This window comes from Mixophyes fleayi, chromosome 2, assembly GCF_038048845.1.
Source record: "Mixophyes fleayi isolate aMixFle1 chromosome 2, aMixFle1.hap1, whole genome shotgun sequence".
Taxonomy (NCBI): domain Eukaryota; kingdom Metazoa; phylum Chordata; class Amphibia; order Anura; family Limnodynastidae; genus Mixophyes; species Mixophyes fleayi.
This window is the reverse complement of record NC_134403.1, coordinates 159,627,870-159,652,447: the sequence shown is the minus strand read 5'-3', so window position 1 is coordinate 159,652,447 and position 24,578 is coordinate 159,627,870. Positions and strand designations below refer to the sequence as shown.

At 39.4% G+C, this 24,578-nt stretch overlaps 1 protein-coding gene across 1 annotated transcript in view; it reads right to left on the bottom strand.

The window, feature by feature from the left end:
• Positions 1–24,578, bottom strand: part of EGFL6 (EGF like domain multiple 6) — a 107,500-nt gene that overhangs the window by 15,647 nt on the left and 67,275 nt on the right. Inside the window, exons 8-10 of the mRNA XM_075194823.1 lie at positions 18,777–19,121; positions 4,719–4,796; positions 2,288–2,383 (exon numbers count right to left, since the gene is read on the bottom strand). Coding sequence (XP_075050924.1) covers positions 2,288–2,383; positions 4,719–4,796; positions 18,777–19,121 — 519 coding nt within the window. The remainder of the gene's footprint in view (positions 1–2,287; positions 2,384–4,718; positions 4,797–18,776; positions 19,122–24,578) is intronic.

Sequence of the window (24,578 nt, the reverse complement as noted above, 5' to 3'; positions counted from 1 at the left end):
AAGTATTTTGGGGTTTATTATTTTTAATAAAAGTGTGTGGTTCTAAATAGGTTGTTTTGGTTTTGTAAACATTTTATTTTGTGTTACTACAGGTCTCAGCCAGCCATGGGTGTCAGGGCATGTTGGCACTTGTAGTTCTCCAAGTGCCAGCATGCCGTGGCTACCATGGGTATGATGGTGCTTGTAGTTATACAAACATCAGCATGCCCAGACTGTTTAGGGCACCCTGGCATGGCTGGGACTTGTAGTTCCACAAAACAAAATGGCGTTTGTTTGTTTTTTTCACATAAATTTTGACGTTATTATTACCCTACTGCCCACAGTCCACTGGTTATTTCTAGAGGGGGGAGGGGGGGCGCTCATTTTTTTCGGCGGACCCCACTCCCTAGGGAATCCAGTCCAGTGCTGAACAGCCTGGGGTTGGTTTGTAATTATGGCAGGGGGACCCCTGCCGCGTGTCTCCCTGCTATTGTGCCACCCACCCCAGGCTGGTTTGCCTAGTGCTGGTTGAAAATGAAAATGAGGGGGACCCCACGCAAATTTTTCCCTGATTTTCACGCAACCAGCAGTAGGCTGGCAGTATTAATGTTAATAGCGGCCGGGCGGGGGGGACCCCACGTTTATTTTTAAAAAAACTTTTATCTGTTTTTAAACTTTTGACAGACGCGGGGACCTGCGGCTATATAGTCAGACAGTGTAACAGTGATGTGTTTACTAATCACGCTGCTAGGATGCAACGTGTTGTATCTAGCGATTTTCCAAGCAAACTCAGAAGAGTTTGCTTAATCGCAGCTTTATACATTTGAGACTTGTATAGCTAGAGAGGCAAACAGTCGGGGCTTTGATCTCTATCCATTTGGGAAATAGCGATTTTGACAGAAACACATCTCTGGCAATTTTGCATCAAATCTCACTTTAATATATCTGCGAGATGGAACACCCGCAAGAAAATCGCTGAATTTTCAAAATCGGAGCTTGATACATTTAGCTCCAGGTGTAGATGTCCATGTACATAGTGAGCTTAAAGGTACTTCATGTAGGCAACAGGCCTTCACCTGGTCCACTGGCCAAGAGGTATCACTTTTTCTTTACCATACTCCTCTAGACAGTGGTAGGACAATTTTTATACATCCTGTGGAAAGGCTGGGACCTACATGGCGGTTTTTTTTTAATTTATTTTTTCAACTTTTCACATTTTTGTGTGTCACTTGTTTTTTGTTTTTGATGGATTTGGACGTGACCCTTATGGGCAGCCCTCTCCCACAGTCATCGGAGGCTCCCCTCTTTCTGGGGACAGCTGAAGATCCAGTTTGCCGAGGGGAGAATCAGCCAAACTTAGAGAGAAAAGGGCCTACCTAAGCCTTGAGGCAGAGGTGGGCCTGAAGACCCTTGCCTTATGGCTATAGGGTTAAGGATGTCAAGAGGTCCCCTCTAGCTCTAGCAATGGGACCCTGAAGACCCTTATCTCTCTCTGGGGCCTCAAGTTTAAAAAAAAGTATCTGCTGTCTTAGTAGTGATCTTAGAATGGACCTTCAGATTACTGATAGATGTTGCACTAGCTACTCCTCTAGAAGACATCCCATCATATGGTCACTAATGGAGATTGTATATTGAGATGGAGATTAGAGATTGATATAGAGTTTATATCCCAATATCATGTATGAAGTTGGCTGTAGCACTACATATGAATGATTCTTCCAGAATCATTTGTATGGTCCAAGTGAACTTTATATTTGTAAAATTAGTGTGGAATCTATGCTCAAAGTTACAAAGGTGACTGCAATATTAACTTGTGTTAATACATTTACTTATATATGAATGACATTTTTAAAGTGATTTAAATTAAAGTTCAGCTGGCATTAACATATTATTAATGTGCTAGGGAATATTACTGTATAGATAGGTGCATTGATTATCTCATATGGTTTATTAATTGACTGTAAAATGTAATCATGTTGTATATTGTTATGGGTGTAAAAACGATTTATTTTTCAATTTTACTACAATAGCATTTGTTAACATAGCGTAACTTAGGCTTGGATGTCAGGGACTGATTTCTATTGAGGTGGAGTCGTGCTGGATAGATCCAACATCCGTAGCGCTCTGGTTGTTACTATTACTATCTTAATGAAAAGGCTTCTGACTTAATTAAAATGACTGTAATTGTAACATGAAAAACAGCAACTATGTCACTACAATCTCATTACAATAATGTTTAAAATAAATGAATCGCTAGACACTGTCTCCATCCTGTACTTTTCATAAATGCTGCATAAACTTCACTTACCATTGCTCCGATTTGTATGTTTCCAATTAAAGTCATCTTCGGTCTCTTGTTTCCAGTCACAGGATCCACGATTAAAGCTGCAGTCTATAGTTATCTCTGAGTATATGGAGCAATCAAAGAGACATCACGAGTTATTATAATGTTTTTATTTCAATGAGAATTAAAAATATAATGACCATAAAGCTCTTTAGAAAAGCAATATTAATATGGCAAATTAACCCCTTCCACTGCAAGACTACATGTGATTTACTACACATTACAAAGTGAAACTGTAATAGGTATAAATATCATAGAGCTAATGTATGTGAGGGTATTGGGCTTATGTGTAACCCTATTTGCCCACTCAGTATAGCTGTTCGTCCTGAGGCAGCCTTATGCGTTCGCCTAGGGTACCTGATATCCTCCATGAGTTTGGAATAACATAAGGAAAACAACTGGAAACATACAAATGTATCTTTATTTTGTGTCAAAAATAGAAATACATATATTTACAAATCGCACAGGGATACAAGCCAGGGTGTTCAATGCACAGACATCCTGCGGTTCTACCCTGCCATAAAGGAGCTATAATCTCAGTATCTTTTCGAAGGCTGTCCCGGTCACACCAATCATGCTGATTCACTCCTCTGCTAGCAGGGCAGAGACCAAGTCCTCCAGCTAGGTCCACAACAAAGCCAAGTCCATGGAGACTTTAATACCCAAATAGGCACAAGCCTGGACCAATACAAGAGGAATGGTAACAGCCTGTTTGAAGTAGAGGACAGAACAGGGACTCTATAGCTGGGCTCACTCTTTTAGGACCTGTCCATTTCCCATGGTTCTGTGGCTGCAGTGGGGTTGGTCCTAGGTAATTCCCCACTGGAATGAGTACCTGTATAACGGAGGGCAGCTACTGGGCCTCTCCAAAGTCCTTGGGCCGCAGAGGGCAGTCTGGCTAAAGTTGGACAAGAAGAAAGGGCACCCATCTGTTTGGTCATAGAGATAATTCACTAAAGTCCATTTCCCATCCATGAATTAACCTATGAGTGTTTTTTTTTGGGAAAAAGGTGGTTCCACAGGTGACAGGTCCATCTGGCTCAACATGGCCGACCCCTAATGGAAGTCCCGCAAAGTCTTTAGCCAGTGGCTATATCACCAAGTGCCTCTGCGTGACTGGATGCCACCTGGCAACATTTAGGCATACAAAAGCACCACACTTTTTAAAAAAACATACATTTAATGTCATGTGAAGCAGTACTGGAGACCCAAGCGGGTGTAACCTTTAATTATAATATGCCTGACACACAGCTCTTGCCACAATGTACTTTTGTGTGGGACTTGAAACCACTGTAGTGGTGATTTATAATGGGCATAAAGAGCACAAGGTAGTGCAAAACCAGCTTTTGCCATTTTATAATGTCATTGCTCCTGCTTTTGTGCCTGATTTTGAACTCTTGCATTTGTGGGAGTGTTACTAGTAAATAACTTCAACCAGCTGATGAATGTGATGATCAGAGAGGGCTGATATGATCCAGGCAACCTGGGCAAACTTGAAGATGTGCCCTTTATTTACAATGAACCAAAGTACTTTTTCTAAACAATCTAAACATGTTCTAAACAGTCTGGATTACAATGCCTGGTCTGGAATTGTGTAACATCAGGTTCTCAGTGGGATCAAGGGACATACAATTGTTTGACCTTCAGATATGCATACAGGAAAACAATGTAACTAAATGATTGTAGTAACTAAACAATGGTATTTGGAAAATTGCTTTAATAAGGGAGCTGGGTCATAGAGAAGTAGGCAGTGCTTAGAATGGTTGTCTGCCATCCTGTAATTTTAATGATTTAAGAATAACTGACATTTTTGTCTGACAGCAAAATATCATGTGATCTATAAAAGTTATAGATATTGAAAGTACTAAATTACACATGCACATATCAGTAAGTAGGGTTTGAATAGAGCTTATAAGTCTTATTTCCAACTCTAAGGAGTAAATTTATCAAGCTGCAGGTTTGAAAATGTGGAGATGTTGCCTATAGCAACCAATCAGATTCTAGTTATCATTCATTTAGTGACTACATTTCTACAACATGACAGCTAGAATTGGACTGTGCTATAGGCAACATCATCACTTTTTCAAGTGCAGCTTGATAAATGCTCTCTTCCTGATGATCTACATCTCTCTGAACATCATAGGATCTGGTGACATTTAAAACACTTTAATGTATTTTTGTACAAGGGATGATTAGGAAGACTTTTCAATTACAGAAGGATTAGGCCCACCACTGCTAGTGTTATTAAATGTAAATATTTAGAGTTATTATATTTGAACAGCAATCAGTAAGTAAAATTCAATATTTCATATGATCCCAAACTGTAATATTTATAATATTTATGTAATATTACATCTTGTTGCTGGTGGTATATTTATAATAACTATTTACTTACCCTCTGATTTCAGGTGTGGGGCCTTTTGGTTTACTGAATGCGGGCTATAAGCTGGCTCTTCTCTTTTAACCTGTAAAGCTAATGGCAGACAAAGGTCAGAAGGATGTCCAATAAGAATCATCATCATCATCTATTTATATAGCGCCACTGATTCCGCAGTGCTGTACAGAGAACTCATTCACATCAGTCCCTGCCCCATTGGAGCTTACAGTCTAAATTCACACACACACACACACACACACACACACACACACACACACACACACACACACACACACACACACACAGACAGAGAGACTAGGGTTAATTTTGATAGCAGCCAATTAACCTACTAGTATGTTTTTGGAGTGTGGGAGGAAACCGGAGCACCTGGAGGAAACCCACGCAAACACGGGGAGAACATACAAACTCCTCACAGATAAGGCCATGGTCGGAAATTGAACTCATGACCCCACTTAGCCAACGTGCTGCACGGTGGCTAAGTGGTTAGCACTTCTGCCTCACAGCGCTGAAGTCCCCCCCCCCCCACTCAACAGGTATAATAAACACTCAACAGGTATAATAAACAAAGGCATTCATTGAGTTGTGACAAATGACATTATACATTATTTTTGTTTATTTAAATGTACAACAATCCTAAAATGTATTTGTGCCATGGGATTTTCTTTCTTTCTTTTTTAAATTCAAACAATATAAATGTTTTCATCTACCACACCCAAACAGCAAGTGGAGAATCAAAGATGTGGTCTTGGTGTCTTCTTCGGCACATAACAGGATAATTCTCCATTGAGAGAAATGTACAGGTACCTTGTTGCTATCAGGTATTACACAAATCCCTGAAACTCCATGGGAACAAGCAAGGGCTTGAAATATATATAAATATCTGAGATGATGGAAGAGATCATGGCCAAACAGGTTAGCTAGGTAAAGTTGCACAAAGCTGGATCTATTTCTACTCTCCACATATGCAACTCTACCAAGGCCAAAACAAATATAATAAGAAAGAAGAACACTGCTACAACTGCATGTTGATATAGCGATAATATAGAGTCTCTGGGGGAAAAGAAATCCCCCAAACATCCCTGTCTCCTTAATACAAACTAAAGTAACAAACAGAATATATTGTTTGCTTGACACTTTACAACAGATAAAGGAGGAAGGGGAAAGGGAACATCACAAATTACTTAGTAATTTGTACTTTCTTATTAAAAAGCCCCGGCTGAAACGACACAATCAGGGCAGCAAGAAGGAAGAAGTATCAAACATTATAAAAAGCTATGGAAGGAATCATATGTCTATCACAAAGAAAAGACTTGAAGGTATTTGGGCATGCCAGAGATATTCTATATACCATTCATGCAAATAAATTGCCAGGTCATCTTGTTGCAGAAATGGCTGAAGAGAATGGTAGACCTCAAACATTAGAAATAGAGTCCATGCATAAAAATGTGATGATTCTATGCTTAGGTCACTGCAGAGGAAGCAGTTCCTATAGCCTACTTAGTTTCTGCCTACTTGAAAGCTACTTTTGGGATGGGGGGGGGGCAACTGTGAAACAAGTCTATGTACATGAACGGGTAAAAAATGGATAAAAAGAGTAGTCCAAGCATTAAACCTAGACCCATGTATATATCCTGACTTTCCTATGAGCAGAAGGGAGAAGTATTATGCTTTGTGACAGGCACAAAGGTTGGTCTGATGTCACCATTATCACTCCCACAAGGTATAAAAGCTGTTGTAGAAGATCTGCAGGGCCCATAAGCTGCTTCTTACTCACAAATCAGCACTGGAGCCTAGCCCTACTGCCTCCCAAAATGTGTAAACAACCAATTGGTCCCCAATCTGGCTGGACCAATCCCCATTCTCAGTCTGGAATAAAACAATGTGAGGTAGACTGCCAGCATCTAAAGGATGTAAGTCATGGTTGCAGGCTGAGTACTAGACCCACAGTGATCACAGGAGTATGATTATCATAGGTAGCAAAGTTTTCATCTAGTCCATGAAACCCAATAGAATTACAGGTTTTGAGGTCTTTTATGACATCAGCTGCTAGTACAGCTGCCTGGAGGTTGCTGGTGGTGGTGGCAGAATCTCCTTCCACTGTTTATTCTTTCTCCTTTCCAGAAATTAGCTGGGACACTCCAGGTATTAATGCTAAACCCTAAGTTGTCCCAGAACATCAATGATGCTCGTATATCATAGTTATAAGAGTGCTTCTTCCCGACACTGCATTGTCTCTCTTTAAGCTAGCAGATAGAATTCTCTGATGTCAGAGTAATGACGGAGAAGTTGAGTGTTGAACTGTCAGTGTAGATAGAGATTTGTGCTGGTACTCTGAATGTCCTGATGTCATGAGATGATGCAGTGGTGGGGAAAGTGTTTGTACACTGTTATGGCATAAAGTTGTCGCTGGTTGTCTGGGACATCCAACTAAAATTGGTACCGGTAACTTGAAAAGCATAGCATTTAGCAGGGGGGTTCTTTACTAAAAATGTTAAATAGGTAATATGACATGTTTTAATAGAAACTCTCAAAAGATGTTGATAGCCTTTAAAGAGCAAATAAAGCCACTATTTGTCATTAATATACAACAAAGGATGTGCGTTACTGGGCTGAATTACTGGAATGCTTATAATTAACTAAATATGTCCACCATGCTCTCATAAAACTCTCTGCAGTTTCTATCTTAGGAGGGAGTTGCTTCTTTAACTAAACAGACAGTGACTGACAGCTCGGTAGACTGGCCGAGCAGAAATGCCACTGTGTTTATTGGTTAATACACAGGTGAAGGAACAATGATGTCACAGCAACTCAGTCTATGATTGTTTAGTCCTGTATGAGAATTGTTCGGACACTATCCTAAATCAGTGTGAGGAGTTTGAGATGTCTGTAGTGGAGTGAGGAGTTAATACATTACTATTTAACAGAGCTATCAGAATATATCAATTTTATGGGGTTATATCCTTTAATCTCATTTTTGGAATATAATCTAAAATTGTGAAAATAGCTAGATGGACATTTACCAGCTGATCATTATCTTTTATTTATATTTTTTACAGACTTTATGTAAACATTGCACTAAGTTTATTTAAGAAAAACTCCAATTACTTTCATTAGCATAAACATGTAGGTATTTGCTTGGAAACATTGACACCTAGACCACACAGAGCTTAACAACATCTACAGAATAATGTGGTTTAATGATACAGACACAGATTTTGTGTTCCAACAATCTGTATTAAATATCCAACCACTGGCTTTCGTCTTTCTCTAGATGGTCTGATAGCAAGAAACCAATCATACACTGACTCTGGGCTAAAGCCTGTCTTCTATTTTATTAAAGCACATGAGCAAAAACGTTTTGTAGCTGCACAATCCATCAGCACTATTTATTCAGGGACTATTGCCAAAAATAAAGGTTTTATGGGAGACTGGGATGATGCACTGAATTTTCTGAAAGTCATAAACTAATTAGGTCAGTTTCATAGTCAGGGCCGTGTGTGTATGGAAAGACTACACATGCCACCCTAGTGTGGAGCAATGGCATGTGTAGTCTTTGGGGTGGTGGCTGGTCCTTTTGGCAACATTTTACCACTTTCTTCTGTTATGTATGCCTGCCAGCAGGGTGTCTTAAAACTGAAATCTGTTATTTATTAAAGAGGTCTTCCATTGAACACATTTTATTTTATCATATAAGAAATTATGTCTGTTCTCTTTCCATTACTAGTTGATTTAAATGTTATCTGCTCCACTTATTGAAATATAGATAAAGCTTTGTAGTACTAGAGATGGACAGTGTGATAATCTATTTCTATTTATTTGCAGTAGAGAAACATTAGGTGACATTAACAACAATATTTGATTATCAACTCATTTATGAGAAACATAATTTACTTATAATAGTAGGGTAACTATGAGCAAGCGAGGGCTGGCAAATGTCAGCCTGGGGGGCAGGACTCGAATCAGAAGCCTATTAGGAATATTTTAAAGGGGGAAAATGCAGGTGGCCCAGTGACCCAACCCAAAGTAACCCACAATGGGACCGGCCTAGGGGGCAGCGCCCCCCTGCCCAGTCTGCCCCTGGCTAGGAGCCTAATGGAGTCCATCCATTTAAGACTATGCTCCATTATATAACTGGTAGAGCAGAATTTTACCCAAATTTAACATTTCCCCAACAACAACCCTCTCTACCCCCAGCTAGTAGATCCACGAGTGTCCTGTGTTTGAGAAATGCATAATTCAACATTTAAACACTTTGCTGGCACCTGTAACTTTTTTCTGACAGTAAGAGACGTGTGAAAGTAATAACCTGCATTCGTTGGGTACTTGTCAATGCAGCTGATTGGATGCCCATGACAGCATGGACAATTATACTTATTGTAGGGGATAAGTTACTGATGTGCTCAAAATTGGTTTTTGTGAAAGCTGTGAAATATGATTTGCCATTTAGGTGAAAACAATTAGACAACATACGGTTAAAAAGGGGAAGTGATGCAGTTCATTGTTTTTAATTTCCCTGGAAACAGTCAACAAACAATAGAGCTTGTTATCCACCTTCAGTAAAAGTTCCCTTGCTGCAACGTTTACTAAATATATTGCTTTATCGTTCACCTTTATTTGAGTTTCTATTAATATTATAGAATTGTTGCAGAATGACTTCCAAACCATTGATACTGCACTTCTCCACCTTTATTCACTAATGACTTTACTAAAACTAGTTGTGTCAATTATTGCTCAAAACTGAGGCTGATGATGTTTAGGTATACAACACACTATTATCAATGGAAAAACATTAAGATGTGGATTGTGTACGTATATCTATGCCTATCTTTTACATTCACTTTGGTATTCCTATATTGCAGTTCATAGCACATGTAGGAAACATTGTCACACAGCAGTGGCAGAAAAGAAAAGTGGTGCAAGATGGAGATGTCCTTGGGCCCTTCCACCCACCCTTTTGTTAGATATTAAAAAGGACATGTACAGTTTAACAAACTATGCACTTCAGTGTCAAGCACTGCCACTTTTGTGGCTGAAGTGCTTGGTTTGTTTGGACCTCCTCACAACAAGCTACAAATAGTTTAGCTGCTTAAGTCCAACAGTGCTGTCAATGAACTCTACAGTGGCAAAATGTTGTTGTCATCATCTTTACCCTCATCAGTGTGTACATCATCCTCAAACAATATTAAATCATCCCCGGTGGAATCCACCATTACAGAAGTCTCTGTACTTTGATGTAATTGCCGGTAAAGGCATTCCTTGTGGATTTTGTAGTTCATTTTTATGAACATCATTTTTTACACATTTTTAGGAAGTAACCCCCTACGCCGATCGCTGACAAGGTTCCCTGCTGTGTTGAAAACTCTTTCTGAGTACACACTGGAGGGTGGGGAGCTTAGGTATTGCAAAAACGAGTTTGTACATGTGTCTCCAAATTTCCTTTTTTTCCTCCCAGTATGTAAAGGGACTGTCTGACATGTCTATTTGTATGCTGTCATTAAAATAATCCTCCACCATTCTTTGGATGTTGATAGTAGGATCAGGTGGAGTTAGGGGAGGAGGTGTCACAAATTTTGGTCAATTCTTTTAGAGTAGACCAGACCAGATGTCAGAATGTTGTGCTGAGTCATCTGCATCATCAATGGGTGTTGTGGGAAAGCTACGTTTTGCCAAGCACACGACAGTTTATATCACATCTAGGTAACATTGTCACACATCTGTAACTTACAGGAAAAGTGGTGCAATATGGAATTGTCCTTGGTCACTCCCACTCACCCTTATGTTGGATCCTAAAAAGGACATGCACACTTTAACAAACTAAGCACTTCAGAAACAAGGAGTGCCACTTTCGTGGCTGAAGTGCTTGGTTTGTTTGGGCCCCCAAAAAACAAGCTAACAATAGGCTTAGGACAGGTAAGCTAACAGTGCTGTCAATGAACTCTAAGACTGCAGAGAGCTGCCTGGTTGCTCTGTCGATTAGTAATGGTACAAACACACAGCAGTTCACAGCACATTTAGGAAACTTTGCCACACAGCAGTGACAGAAAAGAAAAGTGGTACAAGATGGAAATGTCCTTCGGAACTCCCACCCACCCTTATGTTGGATTGACATAATATGATTGATGGGCAGCAGAGTAGACAAGGTTATAAAGTCCACAATATAATGACATTGACAGAATTATTAGGATATCAATTGCAATGTAGATAGTATTGATTAGGTTAACAATTCAAATGTAGACAGTATTATCCCTAACCATGTCCCTATGAAGGTACTACTGAACCCTGACTAAGGTGGAGGCACTATGCAGTTGATATCAAGGTGATGATTCCTGAAACACTGAATCATTGTCAGTCTGTTGTTAGACAGAAATAAAACAGCAATGGTTAGGTGTGGAAGAGAAGCTATACATATTTATTGAGCTGCTGAGAGTATGTCACTATATCATGACCTGCTGAGAGTATGTCACTATATTATGACCTGCTGAGAGTATGTCACTATGTCATGACCTGCTGAGAGTATGTTACTATATCATGACCTGCTGAGAGTATGTCACTGTGTCCTGCACTGCTGTTAATATGCTCGTATGTCATGAGCTGCTGACAGCATGTCACTATGTCATGAGCTATTACTAGTATGTTACTATTTCAAGAACTGCTGAAAGTATGTTCCTATGTCAATAGCTCCTGAAAGTATGTGCCTATGGCATGAGCTGACAGTATGTAATTTTGTCATGACTTAAATATTCTGGGCCTGATTCAGATTTGAATGCAAAAGCATATGCAACTATAGCATACCACTGCCCATATTGAGAACTGAACACATCTTAGGGTACACTGTTACTTTCAGAGACACACAAATTTTACACGTCAGAGCAATGCACATGAAAATAAAAATGCATACTATGGAAAATGTTTCCATGCCTGTTGTTATTGTCCCTAAGAAATTATCAGTCTTCTAAATCAACGGGAATTTTTATTTTTCTTACCAAGTGAGCATATACAATGTCATAATCCCAGCACAACATACTTTAATTGTAATTAGCAAATAAAAATAGCTGATATTTCCTTTGCTAGCAAGCTACAACTCATTCATGATTTTTTGTATATAACATAAACCCTGCTGAGCTAATGCTGTCTTGGTACCAGGTGCAAGATACTTCTGAAGCCATGCACACTTACCCACACGTCCAGATCTGAATGAGTCACATCTGTGTGAACACGCTAGTCTGCCCCTTCCCTCTATTGTTCAGCCTCTCAAGTCGTACGGAATTTTAAGTGTCAGATGTGTTCGGTCATACATTCCATGCAATTGTGTACACCCGTTTTGTGAGCAGTGCGATTCACACAAGATACGCTATGCAAACTAGCATACGTCCAACTTTGAATCAGGCCATCTCTGTGCACTATAAACTATATTCAGAAATATAGCACATTTTCCTACATACGCTACTGTGCATGTGGAAACCATTAAGCTAATGGAAACATTTTTGCAGAGAATTCCAGGATTCTTATACTTCATGGACATATAAGGTATAAATGAAATGTGTTTTCCATACTGAAAATTCAGTCAGAAATGTATCCATTGATACATCTGGGAGATCAATGGCTGAGATACAATGGATAGAATTTATACGTACAAATAAAATAAACCACTTACTTCTACAATTTGATTCATGTAGTGTAGTGTTATTTTTTTTAAAATAACTTTTATGACTATAAAATATTCTGAAAATTCCACACATGGACAATCATTTTCCCTCCCATGTGATCTGCAATAAATTGTTCTAAAACTAACTGTTATCTGTATATGCCACAATGTATGCATTTTTGGAAATTAGCAAGCGTTCTGAACAGAGAGGACAATGCCACTTATAATATTCTTACATTGATAAATAGGTGCTAAAATGTTTTTATTTGTAGGTGCTAACAATTTTATTGTATGTGTTATTTGAATTTTCAGTAATTTTGCTTTATCATCCTAGCATTTAATTTAAACAGTGACAAAAACATTAACATACTTGCATACATTTTATACAACCATGAAGAAGAAAGCTGTGAAGGTAACAAAGCATTGTTTTATGTTGAAAATGTAAAGTATAGCTTTAATGGCAGCCACAGATGGTCTGTCCTAACTTGCCAATATGTAACTGCTGCAAATGGCAAAAACTAGTGTGAGCATAGACACAAATGAAAAAGAGCCGGTAACAGAGGAGAAAGCAGAAGAGGCTGATTTGGCCAATTTCTCTAAATTCATGAAGCAAATTTAGTATGGAAGTACAGCATGTTATTTAATTCATACTCCTTGAATTCAGAGTAGGCAATTCTCCCGCATCCTGCCCACTTCCTAATGATGTTGGTGACCTGGTTGCCTCCATGAAGTGTATCGGCACAAATCGCATTATTTTAGCCCCACCCCCATGGCAAAATGATGCCTCATAGGGTCGCTCCACCCCCCTCTACAATTGTGCTTTACATCCTCTCCAGGATCTCCAGGAGGGGACAATAAAACAGTTGGCAACCATGATTTAATTCCCTTAATAAAGACTTAAAGGAAAAATGTCACAGGCCATGCAAGGACATAAATATACTGTATAAGATCAATAAGATTACCAAACTACTGTTCAAAACTACTGGGCAAATAAACAACTCACACTTTCAAGATATCTCAATGTTTTTTTTCTCAGATTGAGAACTACATATAATGTCTGTGTTATCTCATTTATAGAATATAACAGCATTTAAGGGTATCAGCTCCTAGCATAATCCAAGCTAATATGATTTTATGTTTACTTGGTGATACATAATGAAGGTCATGTTTGATGGGGATTGCATAAACTGGGACTGTGTATTTGCGATGTCATGGTGTCTGCTTTTTTACGCAGTATTTTAAATTCTGAGCCGACATCTACTCAAAGTAAGTTGTCAGCTTTGCACAAAACTTATCTGAGTTGTTTAATAACAGAATGTCATCAATTACATTTCAGCTTATCCCTGCGACAAAAAATTGCTGCAATTTACTAATAAGGCCTTCAGTTCCACTAACAGAAAAATAGCCAAATAAATATTTAAAAAAAATATATAAAAATATAATAAATGTCCAAATGTAAATCAGGGATGTTTGTAAAAGCTGCTTAAATTTCAATAAAAAAGAGATAAAATAAAATAAAAAAATATAATAAAAATTAAAAAAAAAAAAATAAATGTTATTAACAATTGAAAAAAATGCTTTAAGGAATTAATAAAGGGTTTCTTCATTAATTTTCTCCTGCTAAAGCCATCTTGAGATGGCGACAGCAGAAGAAGGATTGTGGTGATAAGTGTAGCACCAAGATCCTTGTTAAATAGGCTTACCCAGGCGAATATTTTCTCTCATGGGGGCTACCACCGGCAGCGACCCTTTCCCAGCGATAGGATTTTTCTCCACCTGATAAATAATCCCGTTAGAGAGCATGAACACACAGGTGTACTGGTCGGGCTTATAAATCCATCTCAGACAGCCCAAATGCCGTATCATGTCTCCCAGTAGTAGCTACAGCACCAGTCAGCCACCACAGAAAGCCTGTCAGAACATCCTGCATGTGACTTGTATTTTTTGTCAGGTTGCTGTGCAACCACTTCTATATATTAAGCCCAGAGTCTTCGGTATAACAGGTGACTGCAAAAAACAGGCGCCAGGAGGTTGAGGTATGTATTGCATATGAATTTATGTCTATGGTTTTATACACCTTGGAGAGGGTGAATTATTGCTACTATAACATTTATCTGTCATAATGCTAATTATACTCGTTTTAACAATTCTGTATTTATTGTTGCTCCCTCATTTGATAGCTGTTAGCTGTATTGACAACATGTAATAACACAGTGGCTAAGTGGTTAGCACTTCTGCCTTACAGCACTGGGTTCATGAGTTCAATTCCCGACCATGGCCTTATCTGCGAGGAGTTTGTATGTTCTCCGGGTGCTCTGGTTTCCTCCCACACTCCCAAAACATACTGGTAGGTTAATTGGCTAATAACAAATTGACCCTAGTCTGTGTGTGTGTGTGTGTGTGTGTGTGTTAGGGAATTTAGACTGTAAGCTCCAATGGGGCAGGGATGGATGTGAGTTCTCTCTACAGCGCTACAGAATTAGTGGCGCTATATAAATAAATGGTGATGATTATAACAACTCTTCTCTTTTCCATTTCTTGTACAACCCTTCCAATTTATATTCTTAAAATCTTATAAATAAAGCTAATATAAATAAAAATATAATGTAAGCTGTCTCTTGTAGAATAGAATAATATTTAGTCACATCATTCCAGTAATTTTATTACTGTGCCTAGTAATGTTATTTGCTTAATTCTGTTTTACATATTATATTATTCAAGTAAGAGAACTAAAAATGTCATAACTAAGATATACTATGATAATCATGTAAAAAGTCATGATATCTGTCCTGTTGCCCAGAGGAGAGAATACTGACTTCCTTTTCATCTAAATCTAAAAAATCTAAACTCTAGGTTAGAACGTATTTCTCCAAATTCCTTGTGTCTGGAGCCTGCAGCTATCTGAATGCCAATGTGACTAGAGGTTTGGCTTTAAAGAAGATAGGATGTAAGATTCCTCAACGCTCAGATCCAAAAACTGCACTCACACTACTTCTAAACTACTGCAATGAAAACTTAATTCCAGGAACTGAGGGGATTTACTAAACTTCTTAAATAGGAAAACTGAAGTCACCTGAGCCGCCTGAAACCATTACAGACTATTACATTTATCAAACTTGGTATCTACAAACCATGACATGTGATCTATTGCCTGAGGGAGTGAATAATGACTTTCCTTTCAGATGGAAACTAGTTTATATCATCTAAAACATAGAACTTTTTGTTGCATAATGGAATAAGCTTGCCGTTACTTAAGTTGTTTAGCAGCTTATATATTTTGCGGCTGTTTGAAGCGGCTTTGAGGCTTTTTTTTTAAAAAAAATATTCTTATAGCTACCAGCAATGTAGAGCTTATCAGAATGTTAAAAAATACACTTTATTTTTAACGATTCAGCATTCCTTCCCTTTCTGGCTCATTCTTTCCATTTTATTTATGAAACACTTGGTATAAACATGCCCATAATAATTTATTTTATTTTTCAGTCATTTACAAGGTATGAAAAAAAAAAAACTACCAGGAAAAAAAAAAGTCTTGATTAAGAAAGCCCTTAAAATGTTAACATTATCTGGACATTATACAGTCCATACATACTAATCTAATACATTTATGCATTCATATATGTAATGGGAGGACTATGTAAGTACACAGTTATCTTGAGTGTAATGCAGAATTTCCAACAAAGCCATCTCATAATGGAGAGCCCATTGTCCATTGCAAAACTTAACCAAGACAGGGAAAAAATAGCTCAATTCACTACAGCCCATATAATAAAACACTATTAGAGATTAGAAATGGTGACTGCATTGTCTTTGGCCATTAATAAATTGTGCTGCAAGGTTTTTTTTGAAAAATAGGGTGTTATACCTCCCGTATATCAGATCCAGCTGCCTTTTTAGGAAATAGATTGGTGTTGGCATCTTTATTTTAGGTTCAACTCCTCTTTTCAATTTTTGATGCAAGTCCAGCTAATCATCTTAAAGAAATAGTTTGTTTTTCTAAACACAAGGATCTTTTGGGGCATTTAGAGATCTATTTATGAATAAGTGAAAAGCCGTCGCTGGGATTTTTCCTATTTATCAAAGCCCTCGGGCCGGTGAAGACTATCGCCAGCGTCTCTGGGAGACTTCAGAGACGCCTATATATTATAGAACAAGTAACGTCGCTGCTATCCTATAGCTACTGCCATCTCAGGTACTGTGAAAAATTCTTTATTAGTAAAATAAAGCATTTTTTCTTTTTTTTTTTAAAAAAAAATTAAGTTTTGTTTTTTTTTCATTTTTTACGGATTGGAAGCCTAAGCCCAAGGGACCCTGCAATGCCCTGACGAGCGGTACAGGCAGTGATAGGAAATCTTCAATATTGTAGGCTCTCTATAAATAGACCCGTTAATTTGAAAGCAAATCAATGACAACATCTGACTGGTTTCTATGGGAAACACCACCTTCTTCGTTTGCACCACTTTTTATAAATGTCTTCAACAAACTCTTGGACATACAACAACATGTGAGGCATTTAGGAAAACTGGTGCAAAGGACAAGGATGTTTGTTTTTGTTTTCCCTAAAGTGTCATAAGCCAATTGTTTATGATGGGCAACACTACATTTTTCTTTTGTATCAGTTTTCTATGTGTGTGAAGGATTATACTTACTATTACATGATCACTCTGCTTCCTTTACAAGTGTTAAGCTCAGGCCCCCACCAATGGTTCCTTAGTAAGTATTTCTGGGGCTGTACTGATTTGCCAGATTTTCTATTGCTATGTGTTCATTGTTAGGTGTTTTTTTTAACACTGACATATCATTTTGAGCCTGACTATATGTAGGTAATATTAGGTTTGTGGACTGTGCAATTTAACAAATAATTATAGACGACTGTATTAACACTGAGTGTATCTGCTTCATGATTGCCTCTGTACAAGATATAGGACAGTGATGCACAAATGGTCATTTGCAGTTTATGGGTCAGTGACTGGTAGACCGGGCTGCTCGCTGTCTCCAGACAGTGAAGGTGATGGCCACACTTGCCGTCACCTCCACTGTCATGGTACTACATCACAGTCATCATCGCCTAGGAACAATGGGCCTGATTCATTAAGGAAAGTTAAGTAAAAAAATTAAGTAAGTAGTCTCCTGGACAAAACCATGTTACAATGCAAGGGGTGTAAACTAGTTTTCTGTTTTGCACATAAGTTAAATACTGACTGTTTTTTCATGTAGCACACAAATACTGTATAGCTTATTTGTACACTGAAATTTAAAGTTGATATTTGTGTGCTACATGAAAAATAGACAGTATTCAACTTATGTGCAAAATAGAAAACTAATTTGCACCCCTTGCATTGTAACATGGTTTTGTCCAGGAGACTACTTACTCAATTTTTACTTAACTTTCCTTAATGAATCAGGTCCAATAAGTGGTCATAAGTCCGTATTATCCCGACTGTGGCACTTTCTCCAGGTGCATTCACAATGCTTGCAAGTTAATTCAGGAAAAGCTTGGAAAATTGAAAGAGCATGTGGAAGCATTGGGAGACTGTACGATGAATTGCAGGAGTGGTTGTGGGGTCTCTGTGCGACAAGGGGGCTGTTAGTAATGAAAGTGTAGGCTCTCTGTGCAACAGGTGCTTGCAGTTCAGGGGCTCTGTGTGCAACAAGGTAGCTGTCATTTGGGGCGGGGTGTTCTATGCAACAGATGGACCCTTGTGTAAAGTTTGTACACTGTAACAATAAATAGAACAGTAATCAAACATGAATAAATATATCAGCTGTAATGTAAATAAGGAGATTTAATTAAAAGGTAAATTTTAATGTTTCAAATTGATTAGCGTATTTCCCCTCTAGTCACCATTCCATTACAATGTTATATACTATGATTATAGCAACTTACCCCAGGAAAGGAGAACAAAAATAATAAATGTACTAAGTTAATGTCCTGGAATATATAATGCTGCAGAAAATACAAGCTTACCAAAAGTTTACTGACTGGCAATGTGCTGTAATAAAAATGTTTGGCCTGATCATAGTTTGGGCTGAAAGATGAGATCCAAAAAAATAACCTCCCCCCACCCTCAACTAGCTCAATCATGGGTGTCCAGTGTTACAGCTTGTGTAGATGTAACAGTTTAATGCAGCCTATTTACTAACAATCTTCTCCATGCTTTTAAGCCAGTAGATACAACCATTATTGGAGCTGATTGGTGCGAGTAGGATACAAGTAGATGAGAAAATCCTTACATCTTCTGCACTACTCTATCACTTGTGACAGTAACATATACAATGCATCACAAACCTATGGCAACTCTGTCTTTGAGGCTCTATACCTTTACTTAACATTCAATATATTCCCATATACATTTTAATTTGAACAGTGTATTCAATCATTAAAACAACAAAAAGAGAAAAAAGCTTACCAAATACGTCACCTCTCAGTATTTTCTCTTGTCCAATTATGTTTTCATAGTTATCTTCCTCATCTTCTTCATCTTCCTCATCTTCCTCATCTTCATTTTCATCCTGTTCTTCTCCCACTTCTTTTTCATCCTGCACATTATAAGTTTCTCCAATGTAGACTCCATCCTCATAGTCAAAAGGTTGCAGGCGTGTTTTAGGAGAAGGGGTAATAACCGGTTCTGGTATTATATTCTTTATGTCTTCATTCCTCTTTAGACTGTTCTTATGTGCCAGCAGTTTCTTAATAGTGTCTTTTGCACTTCCAACTATTTTAGGGTTTTCTTTCACAGGCTTGTCTAGAATAACTAAAGTGAAATAACGGAATGTTAATAAAATAGCACCTACAGAAAACATTCAAAAAAAGGTTGTAGATATTTTACCATTAAAATAAAACTGGGACTGAGTATACTAAATTATGACAGTGACCAGCAGAATGAAGGCATACATCTTGAATAATTAAATTTCCATGCTGGTGCAGGACCCAGACATCATCAGAATTCATGCCATTAATTGTAGCATGAAGATTCTAGTAAGAGATAGTAGACCTTGGTGGAAAAGTCTTAGCTGAGAGCTATCCAGTTGAACACACACACTGCTCCAGGTGAGGCAGAGAGGACCCCCCAAATGTGGTGGGGTGCTTAATAAATCCCTACCAGGGGAAGGACCCCAGTCACCACCACATTGGATTAGAGCCCACAATACAAGTAAGGGTACTATTTTTTTATTATTAGTTATTGTATTTGAAATCGATATTCTAACAATCCTGTCCAGTTTCAGTGCTGAACAATCTACAGTACTTGAACTATAGTTTTTCCATACCAAATACCTATTTCTGGCCATGCCTTCTGGTCATCGGTGAGAACTGCCAGGGTTCAACTCAGCTTATCACCATGTTGTCATTTCTTTAGTAAACTACCCCCAGTGCAACAATTAGCAGTGAAATGCTATAACTAGTCAAACTCGCAGGTTAGTAAAACACTCTAATTGTCAATTAACATCTGGCCACTTGGTGGCAGTGTTCTATCGGTGTCTATGGATAATATTTCATGTTATTTCATTAATAACTACAATTCTGTAACATAATTAGGTCTCTATACAAAATAATTTCTGAATATTTGTTTATTGAATAATTATAGAAAATAAAGCAGACCATTAGCATCTTGAATATTAAATTAATTTTAATATTATTTTTTTAAAATAAATAAAGCTCATTTTTATACTATACTCTAATAAGTCAGTGGAAACCAAAGGGTAGGAAGGGCACTGTTCATGATAGATGTTACATTCTAGGGAGAAAAAGGCAGAGATGAGGCAAGAGGAGATAGTGTGTCTCAGAGTAGAGCTTGGGACAATAATGAGGATAGCTCTGTACTAGATCAAACAGTATGTGTAGTAGTGATTAATGATCAATGATTAATACAGCTGTATATTAAAAAATGTAATATGTCTTAAATTTAATGTCAAATGAGATACTGGATGTAGTTTATATTCTAACTTTCAGCAAAATATGCCTGACAAGTAACCAAGCTGAGTGAAATTCTAGTGTGTAGCTAAACATGTAAGAGAAACAGATGGTCTATTGTGATAGACAGCTACAAGTTACATCAGATTTGTAGGCACATGCCTGGAATATCTATTGAAAAGTTATGTGGAGTTTATTTAAATTATTTTAAGAACTACAATGATCTTATATATATACTGAATTTTACATTATTATTGAAATGTTTTGTGTTATGCATATTATATGCTACACTGTTGAGGGACGCCTTTTGCGATATCCAGTCACTTAGTTGAAAGGGATATATAAGTTTAGGTTTTCAGCAAGTAGTATAGGTGGAAAGTGGGTAGGCTCTAGTAGAGAGATGGGTTTTCAAGGAGTGTTTAAAAATTTAAGGGCTGGGAGAAAGTCTGATTGGGTGTGGTAGAGAATTCCACAAGGGAGTAGTGGCACAGGAGAAGTCTTGTGGGTGGAGATGAAAGGTGATTATTATAGAAAAGGTGAGGTAAATTAGAGAGGGCATAAGGGAGAGTATCTAGAGATTAGGTTTGAGATGTATGAAGGGATGATGTTGTTAAGGACTTTTAAATTGTATTCTGGAGGATATGGGGAGACAGTGTAAGAATTTGCACATTGTTGCACAGGATGTGGAGCAGCAAAAGAGTAAGATCAGTCTTGTTGTAGAATTTAGGATGGATTGAAGCGGAGATAGCTGGGTGATGGGAATGCCAAATAGGAGGAGGTGGCAGTATTCAAGGTAGAAGATGATGAGGGAACAGATAAGAGTTTTAGCTGCATCTTGGATACGAAAAGAGTGCATTCCAGCAATATTTCAAAGAGGTCAATGGAGAAGGGGGTGATCAACAGTAATAAAAGCACCAGAGAGATCTTGGAGGATGAGTATTGGGAAGTGACCATTAGATTTTTCTATAAGTAGATCATTGATAACTTTTGTGAGGGCAGGCCTAAGAGGAATGTTGGGTGTGGAAGCCCAATTGCAGTGAGTCGAGGAGAGAGAAGAGGAGAGAAGCAAAATAGGTGGTTCTACAGAAGTCATTCAAGTAATTTGAAGGAAAAGGTGAGGAGAGAAATAAGGCAGTAGATGGAGAGAGTGGCTGGGTCAATAGGTACTTTAGGATTGGTGAGATGAGCGCCTTTTTAAAGGAGCACGGGAATGTGCAAGTGAATAGAGACAGGTTGAGATTTGAGGTACAGGTGGGCATGCAGTGGGGGAGAGAAAGTGGAGACGTTAGTAAGGAATAGGATTGAAGGGGTAGGTTATGGCGCAAGACGATGAAATGACTGCAGAGATTGTGTCTTCGGTTACTGGAGAGAATGAACTGACAGAGGTGGGTGGGATCTGGCATTATTATTATTATTATTATTATTATTATTATTATCGTTTATTTGTAGGGCGCCACAAGGTTTCTGCAGCGCCACACACAGTACAAACAGTAGACTATACAGTAGACTATACAGGGTAGAACAGTACAGAACAATAAACACACAGTACCAGTACTTCAGAAACTCCGGGAGGGCAGATACAGTAGAGACGGAGCAGAAGAACAGGTATGGAGACTGGAGGGAAGAGGGCCCAGCTCATTCGAGCTTACATCCTAAGGGAGGGTAAACAAAGTCAGCCACAAAAGGGAGCCAGTGAATCAAAGGGGAGAGAGAAGAGGGGTCAAGGGAGGATGAGCAGAAGAGATGAGAGGTTAAATGGATGGTTGGTAGGCCTTAAGGAACAGGTGAGTTTTAAGTGCCCGTTTGAAGGAGCACAGATTGGGAGAGAGACGGATGGAGCGAGGGAGGTCGTTCCAGTGAAGGGGGGCAGCACGGGAGAAGTCTTGGATTCGAGAGTGGGAAGAGGTGATCAGTGTGGAGGAGAGGCGGCGATTATTGGCCGAGCGCAGGGAGCGGGCAGGAGTGTGAATGGACAGGAGGTTAGAGATATAAGGGGCAGTAGACTGGGAGAGAGCCTTGTAAGTGGTGGTAAGGAGTTTAAAAAGGATTCTGTAGGGGAAGGGGAGCCAGTGTAAGGCAATACAAAGTGGAGAGGCGGAGGAGGAGCGGCATGAGAGGAAGATGAGTCTTGCAGCCGCATTGAGTATAGAGCGGAGGGGGGCAAGGTGGGAGTGGGGGAGGCCAGTAAGGAGAAGGTTGCAGTAATTGATGCGGGAGATGATGAGAGCGTGGATGATAGTTTTGGTGGCATCCTGAGAGAGAAAGGGACGGATGCGGGCAATGTTACGGAGTTGGAAGCGACAGGCTTGGGTGAGGGATTGAATGTGGGGGGCAAAAGAGAGAGGAGTCAAGAGTGACACCCATGCAGCGGAGTTGGGTGACAGAGGAGATAGTGGAGTTATTGACAACGATAGAGAGGTCATGGTGGGATGGGAGTCTGGGTGGGGGAAAAACAATGAGCTCAGTTTTTGAGATGTTAATTTTAAGAAAGCGTGAGGACATCCAGGAGGAGATAGCTGAGAGGCAGTCAGTTACACGAGAGAGGAGGGAGGAGGAAAGATCGGGAGACGAGATGTAGAGCTGAATATCATCAGCATAAAGGTGATACTGAAGACCAAACAAGGAGATGAGAGCACCAAGGGAGGAAGTATAGAGTGAGAAGAGTAGAGGGCCGAGAACAGAGCCCTGGGGAACTCCTACAGGGAGAGGGGAGGGGGTGGAGGAAGAACCAGACGTGGATACAGAGAAGGAGCGGTTAGCAAGGTATGAGGTGAACAGGTATGGACAGAACCAGAGAGGCCAAGAGAGAGAAGAGTTTGCAGCAGGAGGGGGTGGTCCACGGTGTCAAAGGCCGCAGAGAGGTCGAGGAGGATGAGTATGGAGAACTGACCTTTGGATTTGGCTGAAAGGAGGTCATTAGTGACTTTAGCCAGGGCAGTTTCGGTGGAGTGGAGGGGGCGGTAGCCGGATTGGAGTGGGTCAAGGAGGGAGTTGTCAGAGAGGTGACTGGTGAGGCGGCTGCAGACAATCCGCTCAAGTAGTTTGGAGGCATGGGAAGAAGAGAGATAGAGCGGTAGTTCGTAAGAGCGGTGGGGTCAAGATTGGGTTTCCTAAGGATAGGGGAGATAAGAGCGTGCTTGAATGAGGAGGGAACTACGCCAGAGGAGAGTGATAGGTTAAAGAGGTATGCGAGGTAAGAGCAGGCAGTAGGAGAGAGAGAGCGAAGGAGGTGAGAGGGGATGGGATCAAGAGGACAGGTAGAGGATGGAGAGGAAAGAATAAGGGAGCAAACTTCTTCACCTGATGTAGGGGTGAAGGAGCATGACGAGATATCTTGTCGAATAGTGCTAATTTTTTCTTTGAAGAAGATGGCAAAGTCATGGGCTGTAAGTGATGAAGGGAGAGGTGGTGCAGGTGGTCAGAGAAGCAAGTTGTAAGAAGCAAAGAGATGACAGATGTTAGGAGACTGTGGATATTAGAAACGTGAAGTAGGTTTATTTGGAAAGTGAAATGGCAGCATTGTAAAATTAACAGATAAATTTGTAGTGAAGAAAGTCAGTGTTGGAGTGAGATTAGATCCAGTTGAGCCAAGCAGTGAAGGAGCACTTTTGCACTTTGCAGGTCTGTCTGGTATTCAATGGTTGAGGTTTTGGTTGCTGGAGACTGTAAGTGGTGGCTGGAGTTGCAATTTTCAGGCCTGAAGTGAGTGTGTTGTGAAAAAGAAGGCAATCAGATAAGTAGTTATAAGAGACAGGAGTAGTTTTAGTGGAGATCGAAAGTACTTAGGTATCACTGTGTGTTTGTAGATTTGTATGTGGGTTGGCCACGAGTTAAGGTGAGGCTAGAGGAAAAGAGGTTGTGGCTGGACAGTGAGGAGACAGAGCAGGAGAAACTAGATATGGAGAAAAAGCAGGAGAAGACAAGGTCATGGAAACATCTATGACAGTGGGTGGGAGATAAAGTCCACAGACAGCCCAAAGGAGGTCGTAAGCAAAATAAGTTCCGTCACGTCAGAGACAGTGGAGTTGTCAATGGGAATTTTGAAATCGCCTAGTTTGTGAGTAGGTAGGTCAAAGGACAGGAAATTAGTGAGCCAGGCAGCAAAGTTATCTCTAATTGGAAAACTGGACCTGCGGGTGACAAATGACAGCAACACAAAAGTGGAATGGAGGGAATAGATGTATGGGGTTACATCACAGGAAGAGAAAGATAAGGAGTCTATGACTCAAAAGGTGCAGCATGGAGAAATTAGGTATACCTTCTCCAGTACCTTGTCTGTCTCAAGGTCTGGAAGTGAGAG